At 39.5% G+C, this 24272-nt stretch overlaps 1 protein-coding gene across 2 annotated transcripts in view; it reads left to right on the top strand.

Annotated features, from left to right (window-relative positions):
• The window catches only part of MANBA (mannosidase beta), a 46076-nt gene extending 22152 nt beyond the window's left edge, over positions 1-23924 (top strand). For both annotated transcript variants that reach the window (XM_026078421.1, XM_026078422.1), the window contains 10 exons: positions 1414-1565; positions 2626-2743; positions 5690-5776; positions 6344-6511; positions 9074-9292; positions 10981-11145; positions 12921-13065; positions 18970-19112; positions 21004-21261; positions 23472-23924. In XM_026078421.1, the coding sequence (XP_025934206.1) occupies positions 1414-1565; positions 2626-2743; positions 5690-5776; positions 6344-6511; positions 9074-9292; positions 10981-11145; positions 12921-13065; positions 18970-19112; positions 21004-21261; positions 23472-23696 (1680 nt within the window). In that variant the 3' untranslated portion in view covers positions 23697-23924. The remainder of the gene's footprint in view (positions 1-1413; positions 1566-2625; positions 2744-5689; positions 5777-6343; positions 6512-9073; positions 9293-10980; positions 11146-12920; positions 13066-18969; positions 19113-21003; positions 21262-23471) is intronic.
• The last annotated feature ends 348 nt before the right edge of the window (positions 23925-24272 follow it).

Genomic DNA, 24272 nt, shown 5'->3' with positions numbered 1-24272 from the left:
ATAAGCTGAAAAATATAAAAACACAGTCACACTGTGGGATTGCTCAGTTCCCTTTTAAACTTCAGCCTTGTTTGGTGTGTGAAATAGATAATTACGCTTAGAATTACATAGAATTATGTTTTCATCTTAAAGGCAGATATATCATTTGTGCTCAACTAGGTTAATTTTAGCCTGGTTTACTTGTTCCAACTGTAGCTTATGATAGAGAGAGAGCTGTCTGTACTCTACAACCTGACCTTTTGGAAAAGGTATAGCAAATAGTCATTTGAGAGAGAAGCGGTTGCTAGTTTAAAGGTAGCCTAGAAAAAAAATCTAGGTTCCTGCCCCCCAGACCCAAACTTGTTGTTTGGAGTGTGTTGGCTGAAATTCCCCATTTGCTTTCCTTCTATTTCTTTAATTTCCCAGCTTTCTCCCTGTGGTAAGGAGCAATGGGTACCACAAGGAAAAAGTTTTCTTTCCAGTCTAGTTAAGTTGAAGTGGAACAAGGATACAGGAGAAAAAGAAGCCCAGGATCTCCCTGGAAGAGACACATTCCATAATATTTTGCAGCTGCACAGGTGCCTAAAATGGCAGCTGCTCTCCATCTGCCCTGGGACAAGTGGAGAAGACACCTCTACAAACAAGAGTTCAATACAAAGTATTATTGCAGTCAACTAACTGCTCTCTTGTGACTGTGCCTTTATCTGGAATGACCTTTAACACCTTGCACAGAGTTAGTGGTTATTTAGCTGGACTCTGTGAAACCTTACTCCTGAGCATGCTGTTCAAATATAGCTGTGATGGCCAGAGGGGCCTTCGCTTCCTGTCCAGCATTTGTATTTGCATGCGGCTCTCTTTCCCTTTAATTGCCCTACCTATTAGAAAGATGTCGTTTCAGGGAATAGAAAAGAAGCACACTTTGCTTTTCCTGGATGACCTGCAAGCCAAGCATTCAGAGGAAAGACTTTCCTTAAAGTTCCTGTAGTCTCGTTCCATAAGGAGAGAATTGCAAATTGAATGCCATGTTTAATCTGATGCAACCTCTGCATTTCTCTCACTGGTCCCCAGCTGAACATTTGATTGAATTCTGCAGCAAACGGACATGCACTGTGTGTACTCATGCATGTGTACACACATACACTCATGCATGTGTTCTTCCGCTCGTGCATTCTCTCTCTTTCTCTCCCTTTTTTCTTTCTGTCTCTTTCTTCTCCTAATATGATAGTAGCTTTCAAAAGTGGATAGGTTTATCAGTAGGATTTTTTTAGCCCTGTTACAGTACATTTTAACCAAGCAGGAATTTAGAGATGAAACCATGTCTTGATTTCTTGATGTATTCTAAGTTGTTAGTTTTCAGTTAAATTACTTTCATCGTGGTTTTTCTGATACTTTCTCTTTTTGTCTGCTTTAAACCCAAATTTCATGTCTTCACAGGCCTATTTTCGGACAGTAGAACTTGTTCAGGAGCCTATTTCTGGGTCACCAGGTCTCAGTTTCTACTTCAGAATCAATGGCCGACCCATTTTCATCAAGGGCTCGAACTGGATACCAGCAGATTCTTTCCAGGACAGAGTGACCTATGACACGTAAGCCACATTTGATGTTCTCTAAGGAGAAAGGATCATCTTTATCTCCTCCTGATTCTCTACTGAAGGATAGTATTGGGGGCTGGGACTTCTTTCAAAGTCAGACACTAATTGTTGTGGTCCAGGGGCCTCAGAGTTGGGGCTTAATTAATATTAATAGATTTGAGCGATGTTCAAGGTAGCATTCAAGTGTTTCTTGTCTGCAGGGCTACTGGCATTTCAGACTGTTTTAGAGATGGTCCTCAGGCTGTCTCATCTTAGTGCCTGGGACATGCTCATTGGTACTCAGAGGCTGGAAGTGCATTTCAGCAATGTCCCAACCCATCTAGTGCAGGGAGATGTAAGTGCATCCCAGCCTCTTTTTCTCTTCCCATCTTGCTCCAGCCTCCTTGCATTTCACTGCCAGTGCCCCACAGGTGCAGGTGGGATGGAAGCCATGTTGTACTTTGACTAGCTCCTTGTTCTGGATGGTTGAGGAACCTGGACACCAGGGCATGCCATAGTATGCATCCACATGCAATTTGGAGGGAGGCAGAATGAATAAAGAAGAATTAAGTGGGCCTGAATCCCTTAAGGTGGGATTCAGAGCCCCAGAGTGTTTCTCCTGTTCCCCCTTTCTCACTATGCATTGTGGAACTTGGGTAGAAGGTACAGATTTCTGAATGTGTTCAGAAAAAGTTTGAGAGAATTTGAACTCGCGATTGATATTTAAAGCAGGTAGTATCTACGGAGAAAAGAGCTACCTGATTAATAAAATACAGTATTTCTAAATCTGGTCCTGCAAATACTTCTGTAAAAGCACTTACTTGCATGTGCCACCCCGTCTATTTTGTAAGTGATAACAGGACCAAGTAACAACTTCTGCACAGAAATTGCTTTTTGAGAGCTCTGTGCAGACGTGCAGGTTTAGAAGGTATCAGAAAAGGCTGGTTTCTGTTGGAGTTAAGTCTTGGATTGTGCTAATGATGAACATTTGGGGGGTTTTTTGGCATAACCTAAGAAACCCCTAAATGATGTAGTTTCACAAAACTTGTATTGATCTTCTTTTTGTATTTGACAGATTACGGCTACTCTTGAAGTCTGCAGCAGATGCTAACATGAATGCACTCCGGGTCTGGGGAGGAGGAGTGTATGAGCAAGATGAATTTTATGATATTTGTGATGAGCTGGGAATAATGGTAAAAAAATAGAGATCATGTATTTAAAAAACTGTCAAGAAATTGTAAATAGAAACTCCCTAGATGAACAAAGTAGGAGAATTAATATATAAATTCTGACTATCTTTCAAAAGGACATAATAGAGTAGAAACCTGAAAAATCAGATCAACTTGGTTTTGTGTGTGTGTTTTTTTTTTCTGGTTTTGTTTGTTTGTTTTTGAGCAGTTGCTTATTACTGAGTGAGTCTGTCTGAAACCAGCAGTGATGTTTTGGAGTCTTTATGTTAGAGCCCCAGCTTGTATTTTATTCGTATAACCAAGACTGCAACTCTATGCTCCTTACTTCTCCCCCCCACCCTTCCCAGCCCAGAATCTCAACTCTGTCCCCTTCCTTTCTTCCCTGCTGTCTTCCCCTGTATCTCTTAAGTTTCCCATAATCAGAGTTACAGACTTGTGCCTTTAACTCAGTGTCTCCTATCCCTTGTCAGACCAAAGCTCTTATCTTTATAGACTGTACCTCTCCCCCAGTTCTACATTTCCTCCTCCCTGGGGAGAGAATGAAAGAAGAAATGATACTGATGCTGACTGATACTAGTGCGGTCACTTGATGCAGGAAGGTGTTTACACTGTAATGATGAGCACAATATAAGAACTTTTGTAGATTATAGGCCTGAAGTAGGCATCAACAGGGACTTGCAACACTCGGTCCAATAGTTGTGTATAGTAGTGCATGGAGGGTGTTATTCTCAAGCTCAACCAATACTCTCCCCCTCCTTCCTTCCCCCCACACCCAGGCTGTGGGGCCCTGTAGCTGTGTTTGGTGCTTACTCATGTGAGAACAGCCCTGCTGAAACCTCTGAGTGCTTGAGAATATGCCCCAGATGGAGCCAAGGCCTTGCGATCTGACCTCAATGAGGATTTAAGGCCTGCTGTATTTGAATTTTGTGCTTTCAGCCAGCTCTGAGTAATCAAAGCCCTAAGGAAGGAGGTCATGCTTTCCCTGCTGTGGAAATGGATTTTATTTCTTTTAAAAAGAATTTTCTCCTATGCAGCAATAGCTGAAAAAAGTTTTTTGCTCCGACTTCCTAGAAAAAACATTTAACTTGGCCTGAGGCCAAGTGTGGAAGGCCTCACCCAAAGGGACATTTTGAACAAACTATAATTGAGTATAAATGTAGCTGTAAGGGGAACACCTGCTGCAAACACTGATGATCCTAGATGAGTACCTGTGAATATATGAGCTTGGAGGTAGGTGTTAGTAAGTTTTGAGGAAATAATGACTAGATGAGTGAAGGTCACCTTGCATCTGCTATTAAAATCCCAAGAAGTGGGTTTGGTCTTACTCTATAGCATAAAAACAGGAAAACAATATGTTGTGATTTTTAACTGGGGAATCATAAAATTGATATCCTTCTGCTGTCTGTGCTCGGTGGGTGGGGGAAAAAAAAAAGGATGTTACATCTATTTTAGTCATCAGAATGAGTGCCCTGATTTTCAGGGCTTCTGAGTACTTGTTCTTTCGTTTTTGACACTTGGCATCTAAGTAGGACACTTAGATCAGTGCTTGTGCAGTGATCAATGCAAGATTTAGATCTTATTTAGCAGCCAAAACAGTAAGAAGATGCTGGAAATGGGACCCTTATTCTGGAGGGTGAGAACCATAGATGTTAGAGGCTTTTGGCTATGTTTCTTCTGATGGTCTTGCAAAGGCATAAAAATGCTTCCGAGTCAAACTGTGCTTAAGGGAAAACGGCAATGATTCACTGGGGGAAATAGAGAAAGAGTTTCTTTTCATACAGACAGTTTTGACTGCACGCAATTGCTGAAGAATTCTGAATAGTTCTTTAGTGATAACTTTGCTTTTTCCTGTTAGACCTTTACAGTTATTAATGTATCCATTCCCTCCCACTGACCTATTCCCTATTTTCAGTTTTCTTAGTGAACGGTACACTGAAAATGTCATGGAAAAGCACTTACTGCAAGTACACAACTGCATGAGGATCTGGGCTGGCTCTCTCCCTTATGTATGTGGTATAGTGTTCAGAAAAGTGTAATCTGCTGGGGAAGACTCGCCCCTTTAAGTTCATGTGCTCCACAAGAGATCTTTCCATTAATATTTGTAAGATAGACAGGACTCTCTAAAAATTAAAATTAAATTAAATCTTAAATGAATTAAATAAATGTAAATTAAAAAAATAGAACCTGTAAAACAAACGATCTTACCCATCTCATTAGGCTGCTTCATTTCCTCTTTTTTGTAATGCTTTAAGATACAAATGAAGGCGTTCACTAGTGAATCGAAAGGCTTGGTTTTCTGTAGTTGTATCTACTTGATCTTTCTTTGATAAGGATGATCACCGTGCTGTTAGAGGATCTAGTTTGTTTTTGCCCCTCTAGCTGGGTAAGATCTGTTCTTTTTAACATCAGTTTGCAAATTTGCTATGGAARTATTTTGTTAGGAAATACACTTGGAGCTCTGTTAAGTGTGCTCAATATCCCATCAGAAGAATTATTCCTTTTAATAAGTACTTGGGATTTGTCGTTAAACATGTAAAATAAGCAGTAAATACAAAATTGTCCTTTTCAGCTAGAGACTGTCCCATGTTCATGTTTGAGCAGGGCATGGATTCTAACTATTCTGGTGAAACCTTTTGAAATTCATCTTACTGAGAAATGCTCCTCTGATCACTGAAGGCTGGCAGGGTCTGGTTTCTCAGGATAAGTAGTTTATAACTCAGATATTTAGAAAAATCACTGTGGAGTGTGTCCACGCTGAGCCCCATGGAGAATGTGATTGTTTTAGTGATACTTTTCAAGTATAACAAATTAAATATTTCGACGTCATTCTTTTTGAGACACACAGTTTCTGCCTGAACAAAGGATTGTGCCTCCTGAAAATCATGTATTGTTCAAGTATGGAAAATGATTACTGACAGATCTTTGTATTTTCTTTCTTTTGCCCTGTAGATTTGGCAGGATTTTATGTTTGCATGTGCACTTTATCCAACTGATCAGAATTACTTGGAATCGATAAGAGCAGAAGTTACTCATCAGGTATGTTGTCTGTGTGTGGCTAAGATCTGTTTCCCATTAGCTAGTTTTGACTGATTGACTGTAAGAGTTAGGTTCGCAAAAATGTTTATTTGAAAGTATTTGTTAGTATACGTTTAAGCAGCAGGTACAAAAACTTTACCTTGCTAAATACTCTTTAACTTACTCACAGGAGTGGTCAGCCGAGCAGAGGTATGGGCCTTCCTCATGTCCCAACCGCCCTCTTCTCAAGGGTGTTTGATGGGGAGCACTCACTGAGAGACTGAGCTCAAATGCCAGTGAGGTGCCATGGCACAGAAATCCCCCTTAGCGGGGGGCTGAGTAGATGGGCGTGGAGCTAACGGTGCGTGTGTGGTGGCTGTATGTCAGTATATTGAAATTTTGGATCTTTATAAATGCACGTTACAAAAGTTTGAGCCTGATTTGGAGCTGGGAGAATGGTGAACAGCATGAATAAAAACACGTGAATTGCAGGCTCTCGGACTTGTAATTCAAGTAGTAATAAAAGTTTGTTTGTTTTAGGGGAAGTAGTTTTACTTGACTTCTGAGAAACTATGATGTGTGTTTCAGATCAGGCGGTTGAAATCTCATCCATCAATTATTTTATGGAGTGGCAACAATGAAAACGAAGCGGCGATTGCAAGCAACTGGTTCTCCATACCTTATGCTGACAGAGAAGTCTATGTCAGAGATTATGTGATGCTTTATGTGAAGAACATCCGAGAAATAGTTCTTGCTGTAAGTGATCTCAAGAAACTAAGAGGGGGTATGGTTTGGCAGAAGGTTTTAATGTTTGCAATTTGAACAATTTGGGTGTTTTTGGTTTTGTTTTTTAACCTTTTGGGAAACAAAATATAGCATATTATTGAGGAATTGTACTTCCCAAACTCGCTTAAAGAATTTTTAAAACTGAAGAGTAATCCACAAAGTAAAATAAACCAAAAAAAGAACTTAATGTCTCTATTGTTCTGTGATATATAAAGAAGACCTGAAAATTTAGTGAATTTTGCTTTTCTTCTTCCTCCTGTTTTTTTTCTTCCACAAATGACTTTGCTTGCACTGGACAAAAAACTTTTTGCCCATTAATTAATTAACCTAGCTAGTCGGATCTCCCTTACGATGATTTTGTTGAAGGATACCTAAAGAAGGATCTAACAACCCTCAAGCCTTTTAATAGCAACTGAAGAATTTCATAAAGACAACATTTCTCCGGTGTGCTCTTCCAGTATTTGACTTAAGTGTTTGGCTTAAGCAGGTCAAAGAGCTGCACTAAACACAATTCTTCTGGTGCTGTTTGGCCACTGTATTGTTTTTTGAGGGGAAAACAGGCTAATTGTGTTTTACAATATAGGAAGGCAAAATCAAATATTTGAGACAAGACTTAAACTGTGGGCATGCAGACAGAAGCATCTGAAATCCGTGATGAAGTCCACTGTGATTTGGCACTACCGATTTGTGCAGTTTTTGTAGTTTTACTTCTCTTCCTGGAAGTATTGCAGTTCCTCATTATTTCATGGAATCTACCTTTAACTAACTTTTATTTGTATATGTAGAGTGAAACTGATTTGAAAATCCCAATTTGACATTGCATAGCTAGATAGGGATTAATGAACATAATGCTTCAACGGCAGGTGAATATTCTGAACTAAATGACTCTAAGAATTCAGTAGTCCCATTTCTTACTGGAAAGGTAGAGGTGGGGGAAGCAATAAAAATGAGGCACAATTTCGAAAGAACCTGCTAAGAAGGATCCTGCTCTCGAGTCTAGTAAGCTCCAAGGGCTAATAACTTGACTAGTATCTGCATTTTAAGTTCCTATTCTTCATGTCTTGTTAATGTATTTATTTTTCTGTTTTGTTTTACAGTTATGGTACATGTTCATCTATACTGTAAAGTGGGACAGTCTTCTTTTGGTCCCTTGRATGTATTTGCTTGCAACTTTTAATAACAATGTTTAATACAGAAGGCCACTATTCTGAACTATTTATATAATCTGTCTCTAAAAATGCTAGTATGAGAACAGTTGTGCGTTCTAAATGTTAATACTGTTTTAGAATCAAGATATTAAACTGGAATATAGATGTCTGTACTTCAGTTAGCTTTTGAACAAAGTTATTTGTAAAGGTACACTGTGCCATTTCTGTGATCACTTGGATGGGTTTGCTTGCCTGTGCATGTGCAGCAAAGTGAGGTGTTCTGGCTTGATGTTGTTTTTTAGTTATCATTCAGTTGTGCAGTGTTGTTGTTCAGAAGAGACTCTCCTTTATTTTAAACCCACAAATTAACTGTTTTTAAGGGCCAGAAGGAACCATACAGTGACGTAATCTAAGGTGCTGTGTAACGCAGGCCAGCAGAGGAAACCTGTAACTACTAGCAGAACTGGACTGTATCACTTAAAAAGACTTCCAAGTCTGATCTAAAGACTTCAGGGAATCCAGAATATCCTGTAGTAAATTATTTCGGCTGTTAATTACTCATGTGTTTAAAAAAAAAAAAAAAAGAAAGAAAGAAAAGAAAATGCCTAAGTGCTTTGCTGTATTGGAGCCAATTGCTGTAACTTATGACTGTGGCAGCTCAGGCCTTTATCTTACTGCAAGTAGGGCACCGAATGAATTATACCTGAAAAGGATTCCTTCAGTACTTTGTAGGATTCTGATAAAAGATTTAGTATACTAATGAGGCTATGAATACAGGCAACTCTGAATGATTTGAAATGTAACCCTTTGTATAGTCTCATCTAGCTTAACATGCAGAGCCAGCCAAAATGACCATCTGCAATGCTACCATGCAAGCATTAGTAGCAGAACACCTTGGCTTCATTAGAACTAAATTCAGGTGACTGCCTGATAAGAAAGGGGAAAAATCATGGCTTTGTCACTGCAAAAATACTGCAGAAGTAAGAAATTTCCGTAGAGAAAAGAAGTCATGGTACTCAAATATTAATGATCCTTGAGTTTATTTTTCACGAGACATGCTTTAAATAGCATTCATTAAGAATTTAGAACCATATAAAGATAGAAAATCTCTTGATGTGAGGAGAGAATCCCTTAGAACAGCAGAGCAAGTGATACTCTGCCCAGCTATCCTCCAAGTACAGGAATAAGAAACTAATTAAGCAGGTGAAGATGATGAATGTCAGGATACAAAAGGAGAATGTTTCTTAGGTGGTGACTCAGAAATTTGGCAAAGGCATATTCTCCCCCCACCCCCTCCCTTTTCAAAATGTAGTCTAGATATTCAGATGATAAAAAATCACTTTGAGGGGTTGTGGTTTTGTTGATTTTTATTATTTAATCCCAGGAAGATAAGAGTCGTCCTTTCATTGCATCCAGTCCCACAAATGGCTTGGAGTCAGTTAAAGAAGGTTGGCTCTCCCAAAATCCTTACGATACCCACTATGGTGACACTCACTTTTATGACTACAGCAATGACTGCTGGGACTGGACATTGTATCCTAAAACTCGTTTTGCTTCAGAATATGGATTTCAGTCCTGGCCTTCCTTCAGTACGCTGGAAAAGGTAAGGCTGGGCTTCCAAACCTTGCTGTCCCTTCTGTTCTCATTTAGTGAGGGCAGTGAATCACRAGCCAACAAACTACAGCATCACAGCTGTAGTTGGGATGATACATTATTAGGTTGGGTAGGGGGTAGGTGGGATAGGAGTGTGTTTTGATGTGTAGCAAGGGAATGAAGCTGAACTGTTTCCCTCCTTAATATTCAGTATATTTACCTTGATGTTGCAAGAGGAACCAATTTTAATACAATCAGTCTTTTTTTTTTATACTTGCCATTATAGGAACATCAGAGAACAGTGTTGCAATTTTCTTGTAATTACCTGTGTTTTAAAAATTGCTTCTCCCTTCTTAACCAGTAAATGACAGTTTTTTGAGCTCTCTGGAAGAAGCAGCTTGTATTGATGGAAATGTTAAAGCACTTACTGTTCAACCCTGACTACTAACATAATTCCAGATTTGCCCCTCTTACACATGGCTTCCTCCTCCATTGGATGCATACTAAAAAACGCGCAATGTTGTGACTCACTACAGTAAAAAACAGGTGGTTATGCCAGGTAAATGAGGCTGTATTATGAGAAAAGTAACTTTAATATTAATTCTGTTTAATGTATAGCTTGGTGATGATTCCCTAACACCTGTATTCATGGACTGTATCTAAGGGTGTGTGTGCATTTAGAAATGAAAGAAACACAACACATGCCTAATTGTGCTAAATTCTAAAATGTATTGATTTTTATCGTTTTTACCAATTTCTTAACTCATGTTTAAAACAAAAAAATATTTAAGAGGATTTTTGTCTCCTATTAAATTTAGGTGCTGTATACTCTACCTTACTTATCTAGTTGGAGCAGAGTTGCGCTGTTTGTCTGTCCATGCGTTCAGTCAGAGATGAATATCATGTTGAGATTCAAGCATGGTTATTTAAAAGGAGTTCAGAATGTTCCTTTCAATTTGCTGGACAAAATATATTATCTTTTCCTAAGACATAATCAGTACTTTCATCCATATTAGCAACAACAAAAATTATTCAATCCATCCAGCCTGACAAGGAACAAATTTGAATAAAAAGATTTTATAGAGATTGTAATTACAATGACAGCTTAACAGTAATGGCTATGTGAGCTATACTGGATAGTTATTCTCAGTTAAAAAACACTACTTCATGATCATTTGTTTTCAGATGCAGATTGTTGCAGCAGATTTTGAATATGTATTACTAAAATCTTTAGCCCTATTAGCCTCTGAACCTTCTTATCCTGGAAGGAGCGCTGGCTCTTATATTCTGAGGTACTAAATATGTAAGATTATGTCTAAATGAGTTTGACTAGAAACTGGGATTCTTTTGTCTTACTCTAGGGTGTTTTGGGTTTTTCTAATGAACCCAAACAAACCTTTAAGGTCCTTTGGCCAAACTTAACCTTAGGACAAATAAGTGCCACTGAGCCAAAAGTTACTCTTGCTGGTACAACTGCACTGACTGTCTGTTTTCACTTGTTTGTACAAGGAATATAAGAGAAGGGTGGTACTGACTCAAAACTCTTGCACAAAAGACACTATAGAAATATATTATTACCTTTAATATTTTTGGATGATGGCAGTAGACTGTAATGAATATCTTTTCCTGAATATCCTGCCAGTCACTAAGAGGACAATTTGCCTTTTCATTCTGATCTTTCTTTTGTGTTTTCAAAAGGTTTCTTCTGCAGAGGACTGGTCCTACACAAGCAATTTTTCTCTCCATCGACAGCACCATGAAAATGGCAATGACGAAATGATTCAACAAATTGAGCGTCATTTCAAGCTTCCCCAGAGCACAAATCCCATTAAAAAGTTCAAAGATATGATTTACCTCACTCAGGTAACAGCAAGGTCTTCAATACTGAAGTAGCTGTCAATACTTGTTCCAATACATACTATCAGCAGTTAAAACAGAGTCYGTTCTGTTAAATAATGTGCAGTCATATAGAAACAGTTTCTACCTTGAAGAATCGGAGAATCTAGTTTAATTTGGGACCAGCTTGCAGTCCTCACTTCTTGGGGGTAGACTCCAGCCTTCCTCACACAAGGGCTGGAATATTTCTCAGGGAAAGCCTCATGCCTGTATTTCCCAGAAACTGGGCAAACAGGGAGCAGGTCTGTCCGGTTGTGTGTGCTACCCCAGTCCCTGTCACCAGCTGTGCTCGCTCACGAAGCTGGCGGGGCATGTGGGGATGGCCTGGACCTCCCTGGTGCACAGCTCTTCCTAGAGCTACTCTGTATCATTCCTCTAGGCTGGGTATGTTTTGCTCTTCATGTGACCTTTCTAGGCTTACTGTTCTATTTTTGCCACAAGGAGTACACCAACTTTTTTAAAGAAAACTATTTCTAGAGAATGAAGTTCTCTGTGAAGGAGATTATTAGAAGGTTTATTTTCTATTAAGGACTCAAATATTGATGTTTTAGAGAATATGTTTTGTTTTTTTGGATCAGTAGATTATATTTCGCTCTTCATCTGAAGCACTAGCTTGCTTCATGCTTGTGTTTTCCTTCATGATTTCCACGTGGCTTTTAAATTAAGTAACTTTTTAATGCTATTAAGTTTAAACTGCTGTTATTTTGTGTCCCAAGAATTTCAGAAGCACCCTTGACGAGAATAACTGCACACAAATTTTTAAAGTTTGAGAGCTATCATCATCAAGTTTTATATCAAAACAAAACAACTGGAGAATTAAAGCACTGATGACAAGAGAACAAGGGCAGATGATGCTGTGAAATTGAAGGCAGGGATAAAGCTTGCGCTGTGAGGTCCTGACCCAGAAAGCTATGAGGGTTTTTGCAGGGTTAAGTCTGTCAAGGCCTTAGTGGCAGATTAAACAGTTTAAAGATCCCAAAATAAGGATAGCAGAAAAGATAAGGAGAGTAAATTTGGCTCCAGTAGTTAACTAGAAGTGTTAACCTTACCTTTTGGGCTGGCTTAAAGAATAACTTTTTCCTTCATTTTGGGGCAAGTCTAGTAATATGCTTTCTGAAGAAACTAACTTCATTTTTCTTTTATTGCCCTTTTCATCTTGGGCACTGCTTACTTGGCTTCTGTTGAGAACTTGGCCAGTGAAAAATTCTGGAAAGTGTTTTTTACAGTCAAGGTGGGGAGAGAGAGAAGTAGGAGTACAGGTGAAAAGGGGTTGTTCTTCAGGTGCACAATTCTGACTGTGTACTGGGGATGTGTTGTATGTTCAGAGTATAGGGACTTGGTATGATTAAAGATGGAGGCTTTACACCATCTTCATGGTAACGAATGCAGGAAGCAGTGCAGCGTATCATCTTGCAGCTCTTGAGTGTGTTCCCTCCTGCCCACCTTACATTTACCTTTCAAAGACAGACCCTGTTGTGCTGTGACCTTGACTGAATGGAAGGTAGGAGTGGCCCCTCCAGAGTTTCTCTAAAGATGCTGCTTGTAAAGCTGTTAGGAGTCGCTAGGAAGAGATCTCACACAAGCACAGGCCCACTGCATTGCTTGCATATAGTCTTCAGGACTTGAGTTTGAAGTTATATGCTGGTGCTGCGAACTCTGTGTTTTCTATAAATATATACCGTGATTTGAAAGTAAAGTACACTGAAGGTAATTTTTTTTTTTTAATGTATTTGTTGACCCAGGTGATGCAGGCCCAGTGTGTAAAGACAGAAACTGAATTCTATCGTTTTAGTCAAAGTGAGATAATCAAGGGAGAAGGACACACAATGGGTGCGCTGTATTGGCAACTCAATGACATCTGGCAGGCACCTTCATGGGCTTCCTTGGGTAAGTTTTGCAACAGTTGTGTGGTAAGATACACCACCTATCAGGCTTGTTTTTGTTTTCCTTCATTGGAAATAGCAGAATAAAAAGTAAGGCTCTGCATTCTCTTGGGGTAACATTGTAAGCTTTGCACATGTTTCTATCCATTCTTTAGAAATACATTCCAGAAAAGTGTTTTACAGGATCCTCTTGATAGTTTGTGGAAATGGAAGAGGGTGAAGAACAAAGCAATTATTTTTCTATGGAACTTTTCCTATTTAAATCCAGATTTAGTGTCACCAACTCAGCCATTTTTAGAAATGTCTAGTTTAGGAAATTTAAAATTGCTTATAACTCATAATTTCTTTAAAATATGTTTTTTTTGTTTAAGCAGTATTCTCATTAATCCTAAGGAAATAACATCCTTGAAGACAGATAAAGCTACCTGTTGGGAAGCAGTGATGGTTAAGGGTAGATCCTCATTATAAGGTGAATTTTCAGCTGCCATTGCTTTGTTATGTAGAACTTGATCTTCCTGAAACTGTGCGATGTGTTATCCAGAATTTTCCAGAGAAGTTTTGTATTTTTTGAAAAAGTTCTTCTAAAATTGGACCTTTCTAAGAATTATTCTGTTTCCAAAAGAGCCTGTCCTAGAAACACCTGATTATATTTATTGGCTGTGCTGTGCGGATGCATGTGTGCCATGTCACCCCAGATGAAGATAGAAAGAGGGCTAGTGGGGTAAGAAGGTAACATGAAGAGCTTATATGTTTGGTTATGCTTTCCACAGTCCCAACAATTTTAATTTCCAGACCCCCCTGCCAATGTAAAATGTTAAAAACATTTCCCCTCGATCAGCAGTAGTGTGTTGTCAAAATCCTGTGGAACTCTGATGCTGGTCTGAGCAGGATGATAGTGCCTAAAGGCAAGATATCTAGATTTCTTCAGTAGTCAGTCTGGAGAGATAGTTGCCTCCAGAGTGTGATTCATCATGTTCACAGCTGTCTAATAAGTGGGATGAGTTATCTTCCCTATGCCGAACTTAATTTTCATAAAACTTCATATGACACCTCTCACCTAACATAGAATTCTTTCTCCTGAGAAGTTCCTTACAGGAAAAGACAAGATGATGAGCTTAGCTTTTTGCCTAACTTATTAAACAGCCAGTGTCAGGTAAGGTGAATCACTATGTGTGACTAAATTATTCTGCTAATACACTATCTAGTTAAACTACACATGATAGTTCCGTTTGTATGTATTCGTTTTAGAACACCAAAATGGAGTAATCAGGCATATGAAGGGAAAACTTGCTTAGGCAATAAGAAATAGGGAAGGAATGTGTGGTATGAGGGAAGCGGCTATGTTTCATGTCTCCAGCATTTTGTCTGGAAGTTATTTTGAAATGGAGAAGCTGTTCTATGGCAGCCGTATAGGACTCGAGTAGATTCTCTTTCACTTCAATGTTAGTTATTTCTTACATATTCTATTTTCTAAATTATAATATTTATTTGTGGTTTTCACACATGAAGAAATATGAGGGGACTAGAAAAAGCTAATTGTTAGTTTGACGTTCTGGATCTGTCCCTGGGACAAAATGCTGTTTGGCTTTGTTTTAGAGACTTAACCTTCTTCACCCTCCCTCTCTTTTCCTTTTTTGTTCTTGGGGAGATGTTTGTCCATCTCCCATTTTTTGCATTCGTCTGAGCATAGCAAATACCACCAACAAAGCAAAACAAACCACTAGAAATAAAAGGCTGTTTTATTTAAGCCTTAAGACAGTGGTCCAGCTATGATGCTTGTGTTTCTGGACTTTATGGAGTTGTAGTAGGAAATGCAATATCTCAGTGTTTATTTTTATGGTTCTAGTAATGACTGATGCTCTTAGGCTTTAAGTGCCTCAGAAGATGAAGATACTTGGAAAAATGTCTCTTTGTAAAGTCAGGTGTACTGATAGATGAAGTAATTGTGAAGACCATAAATGTCTTTTTAAGTACAGAGCTGACGTCATTGTAGGAAATATATCAAATACTTGAATTATTCATAAGTTGTTGAAGTTAGTTTACAAAAAGCTCAGCAGAGATACAGCTGTCCCTTTGTTTCATTTTATTCCCTCAGTGGAAGGAGGAAAGGTTTAATATTCATTTAATTAGGCAGTGTGGTAGAGGGATTTTTGAAATGCTAATAGCTGAAATTTATGCAAAACTTCAGGGAAATTAATTTTATTTGCACTTCAAAAACACATTTCTGCATCTCGTTAGATGGCATAGTAGCATCACTGATGAATGCTTCTCTTATTTAAATCTATTATTTCATAAACGAAACCATGGAAGGGTTTACATAGCTTCCCGTACGAAGCGGAAGTGTTTCTTCGTGAAATGAGCAGGGAGAAGGTAGCAAACATATCTCGTTTTAACTTACCTTTAAAATGTTTTCTTGGAATTGATTGAAAACACAGCACAGCACTCCTGTTTTTGTACTCCTGCCTTCAGTTCAGAACTAAACAGGTTTTACCACAGCTAGGTTTTGCTTGTTAGTRCCTGGTTGCAGAGCCGGTTGTGCTGTGTTGAATGCTTCAGCATCTGCACAGTGTGTTTTGGTGAAGAGCGCTGTAACGCACTTGGCAATTTACCACCCTCCCAGGCAAGTGTCACCTTGAGGTACCCAGCTCAGTTGTCATGAGATTCCTGTGAGCAGATAACTGGCTTTTATTGCAGGTTCAATATTTAGAGCCCTCAGTGAGCTGAAACCACAGGCTGTTAGGGAGAATAATAGATTTGCATTCATGAGACTGATGTGAGGAAAGAACTAGCAGCACGTTTCTCACGTTGCATTTAATGGTGTGAAGTGATTAATTTAAAATCCATTCCAACGAGGAGAACTGTTTGTTCTCACTCCAGCTATCGGGGTGGAAGGCTTCAGGGAACAGTCAACAGCTGGGGTACTGGTGTCTCATGACAAACCCAATTTTAGTTTCCTGCTCTGAAGTCTGGTATTACAAAGAGTGCAGACCCCACTCTGCATGTTATTATTGTGAAGAATTTGGGGAACTTTGGATTTCTTCAAGAATTCATTTAAACATGGGGGGAGGAGGAGGAAGAAACCATCCCAGAGTTATTTTAAATGACTTTTGACTGTTGCCTGTGGGCATGCATGTCTGTAACAGGAAAGTTTAAACTCAGAAATTTCTCACGATAGCTACTCCATCTCCAGATTTCTTCTGTGCATAGCAGGAGGGAAATGTTTCATATGTAGCTTGCTTATTTTTAAATCAAGAAAAGTGACTCTAGTTTTAAGGAAATCAGGACAACAGTTGAGCTGAAAAGTGTGACTTTTCTATGAATGGGCTTCAGTTCTCTGTGCTGTCTGAAGCTGCTTTGACAACTGTATTACCAAGATCCTGTTGCCGGAAGAGTTATCTTTGGAAGTCCTTTCCTTTGTGAAACTGCTCCAGCAATTAAATCTTCAAAATGGCTGTAGGCTTTTTGGGAAGGGAAATATCAACCTTTTAAAAAAACCTGAGTTTATGTAAGCGGACTACTGGTGTTTGCAAACATCCCCAAACAATATCTGGAGTAGTTGAACCCTAAAATGAGTTTTGAAATGGCAAAAACTTCTAAGTTCTAAGCATGTGGTTTGTTTGCTTTTGTTTGTTTTTGTTTTTTTCCCCTGGAGGAGTGTAATGTCAAATTTATTCCCTTATTCTGAACTGTTTTCCCCACCTTACAAGTTTTTTGAGGAGCTCTCTCTTTGCTGCCTAGGTAGACAAACTTCTGTCTTTCCCTCCGGTAATTACTGTAATGTGGCTGCGTAATCCATTCTGCAATCAAGGCATAAAGAAAATTGAGGATAGGGCCCATTAGCAGAGGAATGAGACTTCATATTAAACTAAGTAATAGAAACTACTCTACTGCAATTGTATTATTCGTTTTCATATTTAAGCCTAGATTTTTATCATGTAAATTAAGCTGAGGCAAAAATTCTAGTCAGCAGGCACTGAAACCTCAGCCTGTGCTGGGTGTCTAGCCTGAGCTCGCGGTGGGCTGTCTGAGGCCTGCAGTGAAGAGCATCTACTGCACTGATAGCTGAAATTCCTGAGAGTCTTGTGGCAATCCCAAGGGCTTCAGAAAGTTCAGCCCCTCCCAAAGCCTGAGGTTACCTGCCGTTTCTCAGACAAGGCCCATTGCTTTTATTTTCTAGATCAGATGCTGCCCCATAGCTTACTCTGCTTCAAATAAGCCATGCCCAATCCAAATCTCTCATCTTCTCAAGTTTCAAGGCCCTGAAAAGTAATTTGTTAGCATTTCCTGGTTTTGGAGGAGTTGTCCTTTAGACCACCAATGCTTTCTGCCAGCGGTTGTCCTTGGGATGCAAGAGCGTGGTTCTGTTCGTGTACTGCACAGCACCAATGTACCACCTGTGCTCCTCAGCTTAGCAGATGATCTCTATTTTGAAGAAACTCAGCAAGCTTTCCTGAAGTATTCTTTCAGATTTCATCTYTTCAGTTTGCTACAGTGCAATTAACTCAAACGCCTGTGTTGTTTTTTGGCAGCAGTCTGATCTCATAGCACAGCTGAAGCTTGTACGAACGCTTACAGGCAGATATAAGCTTTCTTGTCTGTTCTCCAAGGTAGCTGATTGTGAGCTTGATGAAAACAAGGTGATGTGTGGAGTGCTGAGCCGGTGCTACTGCCCTCTGCTCCCCACAAAGTTCACTCCTGTCTGTGTGGTGTGCAGGCAGAGCATGTTCAGGTCTGCCTGCGAAAGCCGCAGGCATACCCTTAAAGACCTACATCGCTCTGGGTGAAGCTGTGAATAATGAGATATTTGAAAAGTACTCAGAGCTTTGTCCAGGTACCAAAACACAGTAGAGATAATTGGTTACAGCAAAAGCACCTTGCTGGAAATGTTTTTCAGCATCCCTGAACTTTAAACCTGTTGTACAAAACAAGGAGCCAGAAAGAAGAATGAAACAGGGAGTACAGGTTTTCTTTTATGCAGCTGGCTTGCTACTTCTCCTTAGTGCTGTTTCAGTGACTAGATGATGGTTGAGCAAAGACAGAGTTAAAATGCTGGTTTGGGGTACTGGATGGAAAATGAATGGAGAAAGAAATAGAAATAGTTTCTCTTTCAAAATGCTCGTGTGGGAGTATTGCATCTGTCAAAATTGCGTTCTTCGGAGAGGAGACAGGATTGCATGGCTTTTCTGGTTTGTAAATGGTAGACCATCAAAATATTAAAAGTAATGAGGTACAGCTTTTCCTTAAATAGACAAAACGAGCTGTTTGGCATATGTCTACAGCATGTATTTACTAAATCCTGTACAGTAAGTGTAGTCTCTAGACCTCTGCAAATCCATTTTGCCTACTTCAGAGCTGTCCTTGGTTTGAGAACTTGATTTGGGCTTCATTGCTGCAGATGTTCTCCTAAGGAAGGATTGAAAGAAGAGGACTGAGAAAAGGGAAAGAGAGATTAGTCAGACTCTAACAGAGTCTGTTTCTTTTCGGTGGCGGAAGTGTGCGGTCATACCACTAATGGCAGTGCCTTTTCCTGGATTTTCAACAACATACATGGTATAGCTGCATGCTTTATAGGTAGTATGCTGTGTCAGTTTTATTGCTATCACTTCTGTGCAGGGCTTTCTTTAATTGAATAACATCATATCAATGATAGGACCAACATTTTTACAAAATGTGACTTTTTGGTGAAACTCAAAGTAAACTTGAAAGAGCAGTAAATCCCTTCCAGAACAGAGCCTTGCCTGGGAGCAAACAAGAGTAACTCCAGCCATTCTCTGCACCTGATAGAGGTGCAGAAGAGTAGAGGAGACATTGTACTGCTTGTAAGAGCACCTAAGAGCTCAGGAAGGGATTGTCTGCCAAGGCAGTCTTGGATTCACTCTGAATCTCTCTCTCTTTTAACCCTTCTCAGAGTATGGTGGTAAGTGGAAACTGCTCCATTATTTTGCCCAGAATTTCTTTGCACCACTGCTGCCTGTGGCTTATGAGGATGGAGGTGCGTTGTACATCTATGGTGTCTCAGATCTTCACACAGACCGTCAGCTAACACTCGGGGTAAGTGACACTTTTCTTGCTGCCCCGCTGTCCCTTCTCCTGTGATATCAGCAACTGATATGAGAAACTGCAGTGGACACCTCTTCATATGGGCATGCTTCAGTAAGCCCATGCCCAAACACAACGAGGTGCAATTCTTGTCCTCAGTCTTCTTAGGGGCAGCACTATCCCTTACTACTATAACAGTGCATGCTGCTTCACAGAGCCAGGAATCAGTTGCGTTGCCTATAGCCTGTAGGTGTAATTGAAGTCAGCTATTCTGTTCAGGTCTTAAAGGGGTTTGTTATTAAAACAAAGTTTGAAAAATGGTACATTGCTACTTAACGTATCTGTGGCCTGGATGTTAGAACTAGATTAATTGACTAAAGTGGGGGGAAAAAGAATTGTACCTTCTCTTGCCAGCAATCAAACGACACTGCTTTAGGAAAAAGAACTAGATTGTTTTGTGAAATACCAACAGAACAGCTAGGTAAACTTTAATTATAAGGTAACCTATGCAATGTTGCCATTCCACTATTTATGCCTTAACTGTTTTCTAATCAGCTATAGAAGCTGATAGGATTTCTTTGGCAGTGTTTGGGTTACTGAATTTTACTTTGCAGTGTGACCACTAAAGCAGCGTTCGGGTTACTGAATTATCCAGTCTTGCTATTCAGTTTTTTAAGTTTTGTTATTGTTAATCAAATGACAACGTGCCCCAAATGAATTTAGGGACTTGTTTTCCATTTACAAGATACAGTTCCTGACATAAAGGACTTACTATGTGAAAAGGCTGTGAAGGATGGAAAAATAAGCCTAGAGAGGTGGAATGACTCGCAGGTCAGTTCAGAACTAGGCATTTGGGTGTTCCAATTCCCGGTTGACCGCTCTGTCTGATAGGCCGTGATGAACCTTCAGGTTTATAAAGTTAGCAGTTCTTAAGAGATCCACTCTTGTTTCTCTTCTGGAGAGGTTTTGTGGCAGCTGACAACCTCCATTATGGAAAATGGTTGCCATTTCTGGATAGCCAGTTCTTAGAGTAGGACTGTGCTTAATGAAATTGCTTATTTCTGGTCTGAGTTATAGTCACAGGCTTAAATTCAGATTTTCTGTTAATGTCAAAGAAGCCTTGGCAATAGGGCAGTTCCAAAGAATACTGTATTTAGCAGTTCATGAAGAACAGGAACTTAAAACTTTTCGAAGGAGCTAAGATCTATTTTTGTTTGCAGACCCCTGTTAAGGTCAAATAACAACCTAAAGTATGAAGAGATAGAATCCTGTCACTCTGTTTAAGGTGCCTATTCTCCAAATTATGCTTTGCCTTTTTTCTTTTTTTTATTTCTTTTTTCTTTTAATATACGGGGGCATTCATAATGCATGCAAGGTCTGTGGGAAAGTATATTTTACTGTGTTAATATAATTTCCATAATCCCTTTTAAGATAATGCACGTTGCTTCTGTTTAACAGTGATTGTGCAGAAGCTCTAGGTTACCCAGTTGGGTTATATCAGATAGCGCTGAGCAATTTCAAGAAAATCCTTTGTTTGACTTCTTTAATTGGGGGAGGGAAGAGTCAAAAAAGGCTAATGCCTTTTTCTAATTACATTTCGCTGCACACCCATCACAACAGGAATTGGCAACCCCATACTGGAGCCTGGAAAGAACAAAAGGCTTTTCAGGTCAGGAGGAGCAACAGATCCAGACTGTTAGAGACAGATTTGTTTTTAGGTTTATGTAACAATCTAATTATTCAGTATTGATTGTTTCAATCTTTGTAGAGTTTCTTGCTATTAGAGGTGGAAATTGGGTGTTACTGGCAGGAGAACATATCTTGCAATGAGTAACTGCCAGGTTGTTTTCACAGACAAAACTTTTCTTTCGCTAGCTTTGTGCTCTCTCAACATGCTTGGCAGGTCACTGTGCACACATGGAGTTCTCTGGAGCCAGTGTGCAGCCTTGTCAAAGACGACGTGACCGTTAAAGCACAAAGCGCTGTCTCCATCTACAAGGAGCCCATAAGCGACCTGCTGAGAAGATGCAGAAACTGCACCAGGAAAAGCTGTGTTGTTACTTTTTACCTTGTGGGAGAAGGTGGGCTCCGCAGTCCTACGAACCATCACTTCCTGTCATCACTAAAGGATGCTGTGGGATTGGAAAAGACTCAGCTTAGTGTAAGCATCAGTCATGCTAAATTACAGTGTTTGGTTTTGCTAGTCTTGCTAGTTTGAGTTGTTTGCCTGCTAYGCAGTGTTTGATTCCACTGAATGTTTTGTCTCCATAGCTGTAGCAATTCTAACCTTCACACAGAGTTCAAAATGGCTTTTTTGTTTCCTTGTCACTATATCCATATCCAAATATCACTGTTTTTTTTTCTTGTTTTTCTTTAATAATGAAGTCTCCATTTCATTTGGTTTGACTGTCTTTCACCTGTCTGTGGTAGCATCCCTGCTTTCACTCTTTTTGTCCCTAGATAGCAAATAGCATTGTGGCAAGTGTTTCGGCTTGCAGACGGTACCATATGCCAGTGCGAAGTGATGCTACTTGGGTGGAGTGTGGAACGCACTAACTATTGTCATCAGCATTTCCTCTTGAAGTGCTCTAGCTCTCTCAGATCAGAGTGCCACTGCTAACACGCAGTATTGGATGCTTATTTCCCTCTTCTGCAGCCCCTGCCTTCTGCCTAAGGTGTTCCGATTTGCATAATAGTGATTATTTCTTGATATCTGTAAAGCATGTCAGTCTTCTGAACAGGCATAAAGAGTATGGAAGTGTTGTGTAATATTGTCACTTGTTCTATTTGGTGCTTTTCCCTAGATTTCTCCCACGCCTAGAAAGCACTGTGGTGTGTGTGTGTGTGTGTGTGTGTGTGTATGTATGCATGTTTAAGCCTCACATTTTGGCCTGTAAGTCTTACTCCAAAGTTGTTCGTAAGTGGAATAGCAGGATGGCGACCTGTGCGTTCTCGCATTTGGCTTCCAAACTGCAGCTCTGCTCTTTAGAGCTAAACTAAACAAGGGGGGGAGGGGGATAGAAGTCTTTAATCTCTTTGAATCTGGACCTGCTTAATTGCTTTACAAGGAAAAAAAAGATGGGCCAGATCTTCCTCTCTTATCTCTTTCACAGCAGCATGGCCTGCCTCCTGAGTATACAAAGGAGAGAAGTCGGCCTGTTTTTATTCTTTTTAGCTGGTGGCACAATCTGGAGTCTGAGTCATGCTGGGTTTTTTTTGGAGGTGACATCACCAATAATAAAAGCTCTGTAACTGGAGCATCGTTAGGAAATTTCACTTTTCTTGTGGCTGTGTTGTCTCTTCAGGATTAACTAACAAGGATAGCTAGGAAGGATAAAATGAAAAGCAGTTATTTTAAGAAAGTATGGAACTGTGATTTAAAAAAAAAAAAAAAAATTCTGTTTTGCAAGAAGCTGGCACTTCTATACATAGTTACTAATAATCTAGACTTTCAAATACGTTATTAATCGAAGCACTACTCCTCATAGTGTTGCTTTGAAAAAACATGAAAACTTTTGCATTTCTTCAGAAAACACAAGTGCATGTGCTTTTTTTTATTAAGAATTAAGTGTTGTTTTTCTTGTAAGCAGGACATGCTTTCTGCACTTTAATACATAATTTGTCTGCCTTTTTTTGTATATAGTTCGTTGGTATTGGGAAATGATACAGCACAGTATTTCATGATGATGAATGGAGAGTGCTGCATGAAAATGTATCCTGGCTGTGCTTTTAAGCCTCGGAGAGATTAACTACTGATAGAACTTAATTTAAAACGTTAGACCTTGTCCTGATAGTTCTCAACATAGCTGCCTTCTGACTGTAGCTTAAAAACTTCACTGCTGTATTCCGTTAGGATGAAGTGACCTACTGTGTTACTGTGATTTTTATTATCTTTTTCTCCTGTGTATTTCTATTACTGATATAATCAGAAGGGCCAGCTACTTTAGCCTGTGAATTTATAGAAATATGTTGCTAAAAGGACAAATATGTCTAACTACAGTAAGTATAGGATACCAGTACTAGCTACAGGTCATGTTATCATTTATTCAGTTATTTTCATGAGAAAGTAATAGTGATAACGCTTCATCGCATTTTTCCACAGTCTGTAATATTCTGTAGGAAGGCTATAATCAATGTTTGCCGGTTTTGTATAATTCTTATATATTCATCCTGTTGGTTTTTCCTTTTGTTCCAAAAGACATTTCCATAAGAGAATTAGAAGAAGAAAATAATTTTGATCAAATGTTGTTATTTCCAGTCTGTTTTACTGACATACAGCTCTTGCTCAGTTTGGGTATAACTGGTTTGTTCTTACTGCATGTGTATATTTTCATTGAGATATATATGTGTATTTTTTTCTTTCTCTTCCAGGCCAGTGTATCCCAACAAGACAGCATTTATATATTTGATCTTCAGACCACTGCAATTGCTCCTTTTGTTTCTCTGGATGTAGGGAGTATAAAAGGCAGATTTAATGAAAATGGTTTTCTCATGACCAAAAAGAGGAAACTGGTTGTTTTCTACCCTTGGGAGCCTACCACTGTTGAAGAACTAGAAAAATCTCTCAGCTTGACCTCTCTGATGGACGTCGTCTGAGGACACTTCAGTTCCTTCTAGACAAGGAGTGAAGTAGTCAAATTCTTCTGAATTTTCCCTCTTAAAAGTTTGTGTGATGAAAGACATGAGCTGACTGGAGAACGTATTATTCATTCCTGTCGTGTGTGAATTTTAACTGCTCTTTCAATGTAAAAATATCAACAACAAAGCTTACATATGTTATATGTGATGCATTAAAAGTAAAGCTTTCTCAGGTAACTGGAAAAATATATCCCAGATATAAATTGGGAGGGGTGGGTTGGTGTAAGAGAGCTAGCTTGAGGCCTTCAGTTCACTTCAAATTCATCTGATTACTGGGTTGTGGATTTATCCTAAGTAAGAGGCTGCACAAATGCGCACCCCCAGACTACGATCTCAAAAATCCATATTGTTTCCCTGTTCCACTCTAAGTGAAAAATCATCTGTTAGGATACTGCAAGGTATGCTGGGGTCGGGGAATGGCAGGGAATAAAGCTCTGGCCACCTCCATGGGCACACCAAAGGAGTTGGGTGGTACCCTTCCGTACCCTGTTCCTGGCTGGACTGGTTTGATCTGTCTACACCCAAATCTGGAGA

This window comes from Apteryx rowi, unplaced genomic scaffold, assembly GCF_003343035.1.
Source record: "Apteryx rowi isolate R43461 unplaced genomic scaffold, aptRow1 scaffold_48, whole genome shotgun sequence".
NCBI lineage: Eukaryota > Metazoa > Chordata > Aves > Apterygiformes > Apterygidae > Apteryx > Apteryx rowi.
The sequence above is the reverse complement of the archived record's forward strand: the minus strand, read 5'-3'. Positions and strand labels throughout refer to the sequence as shown.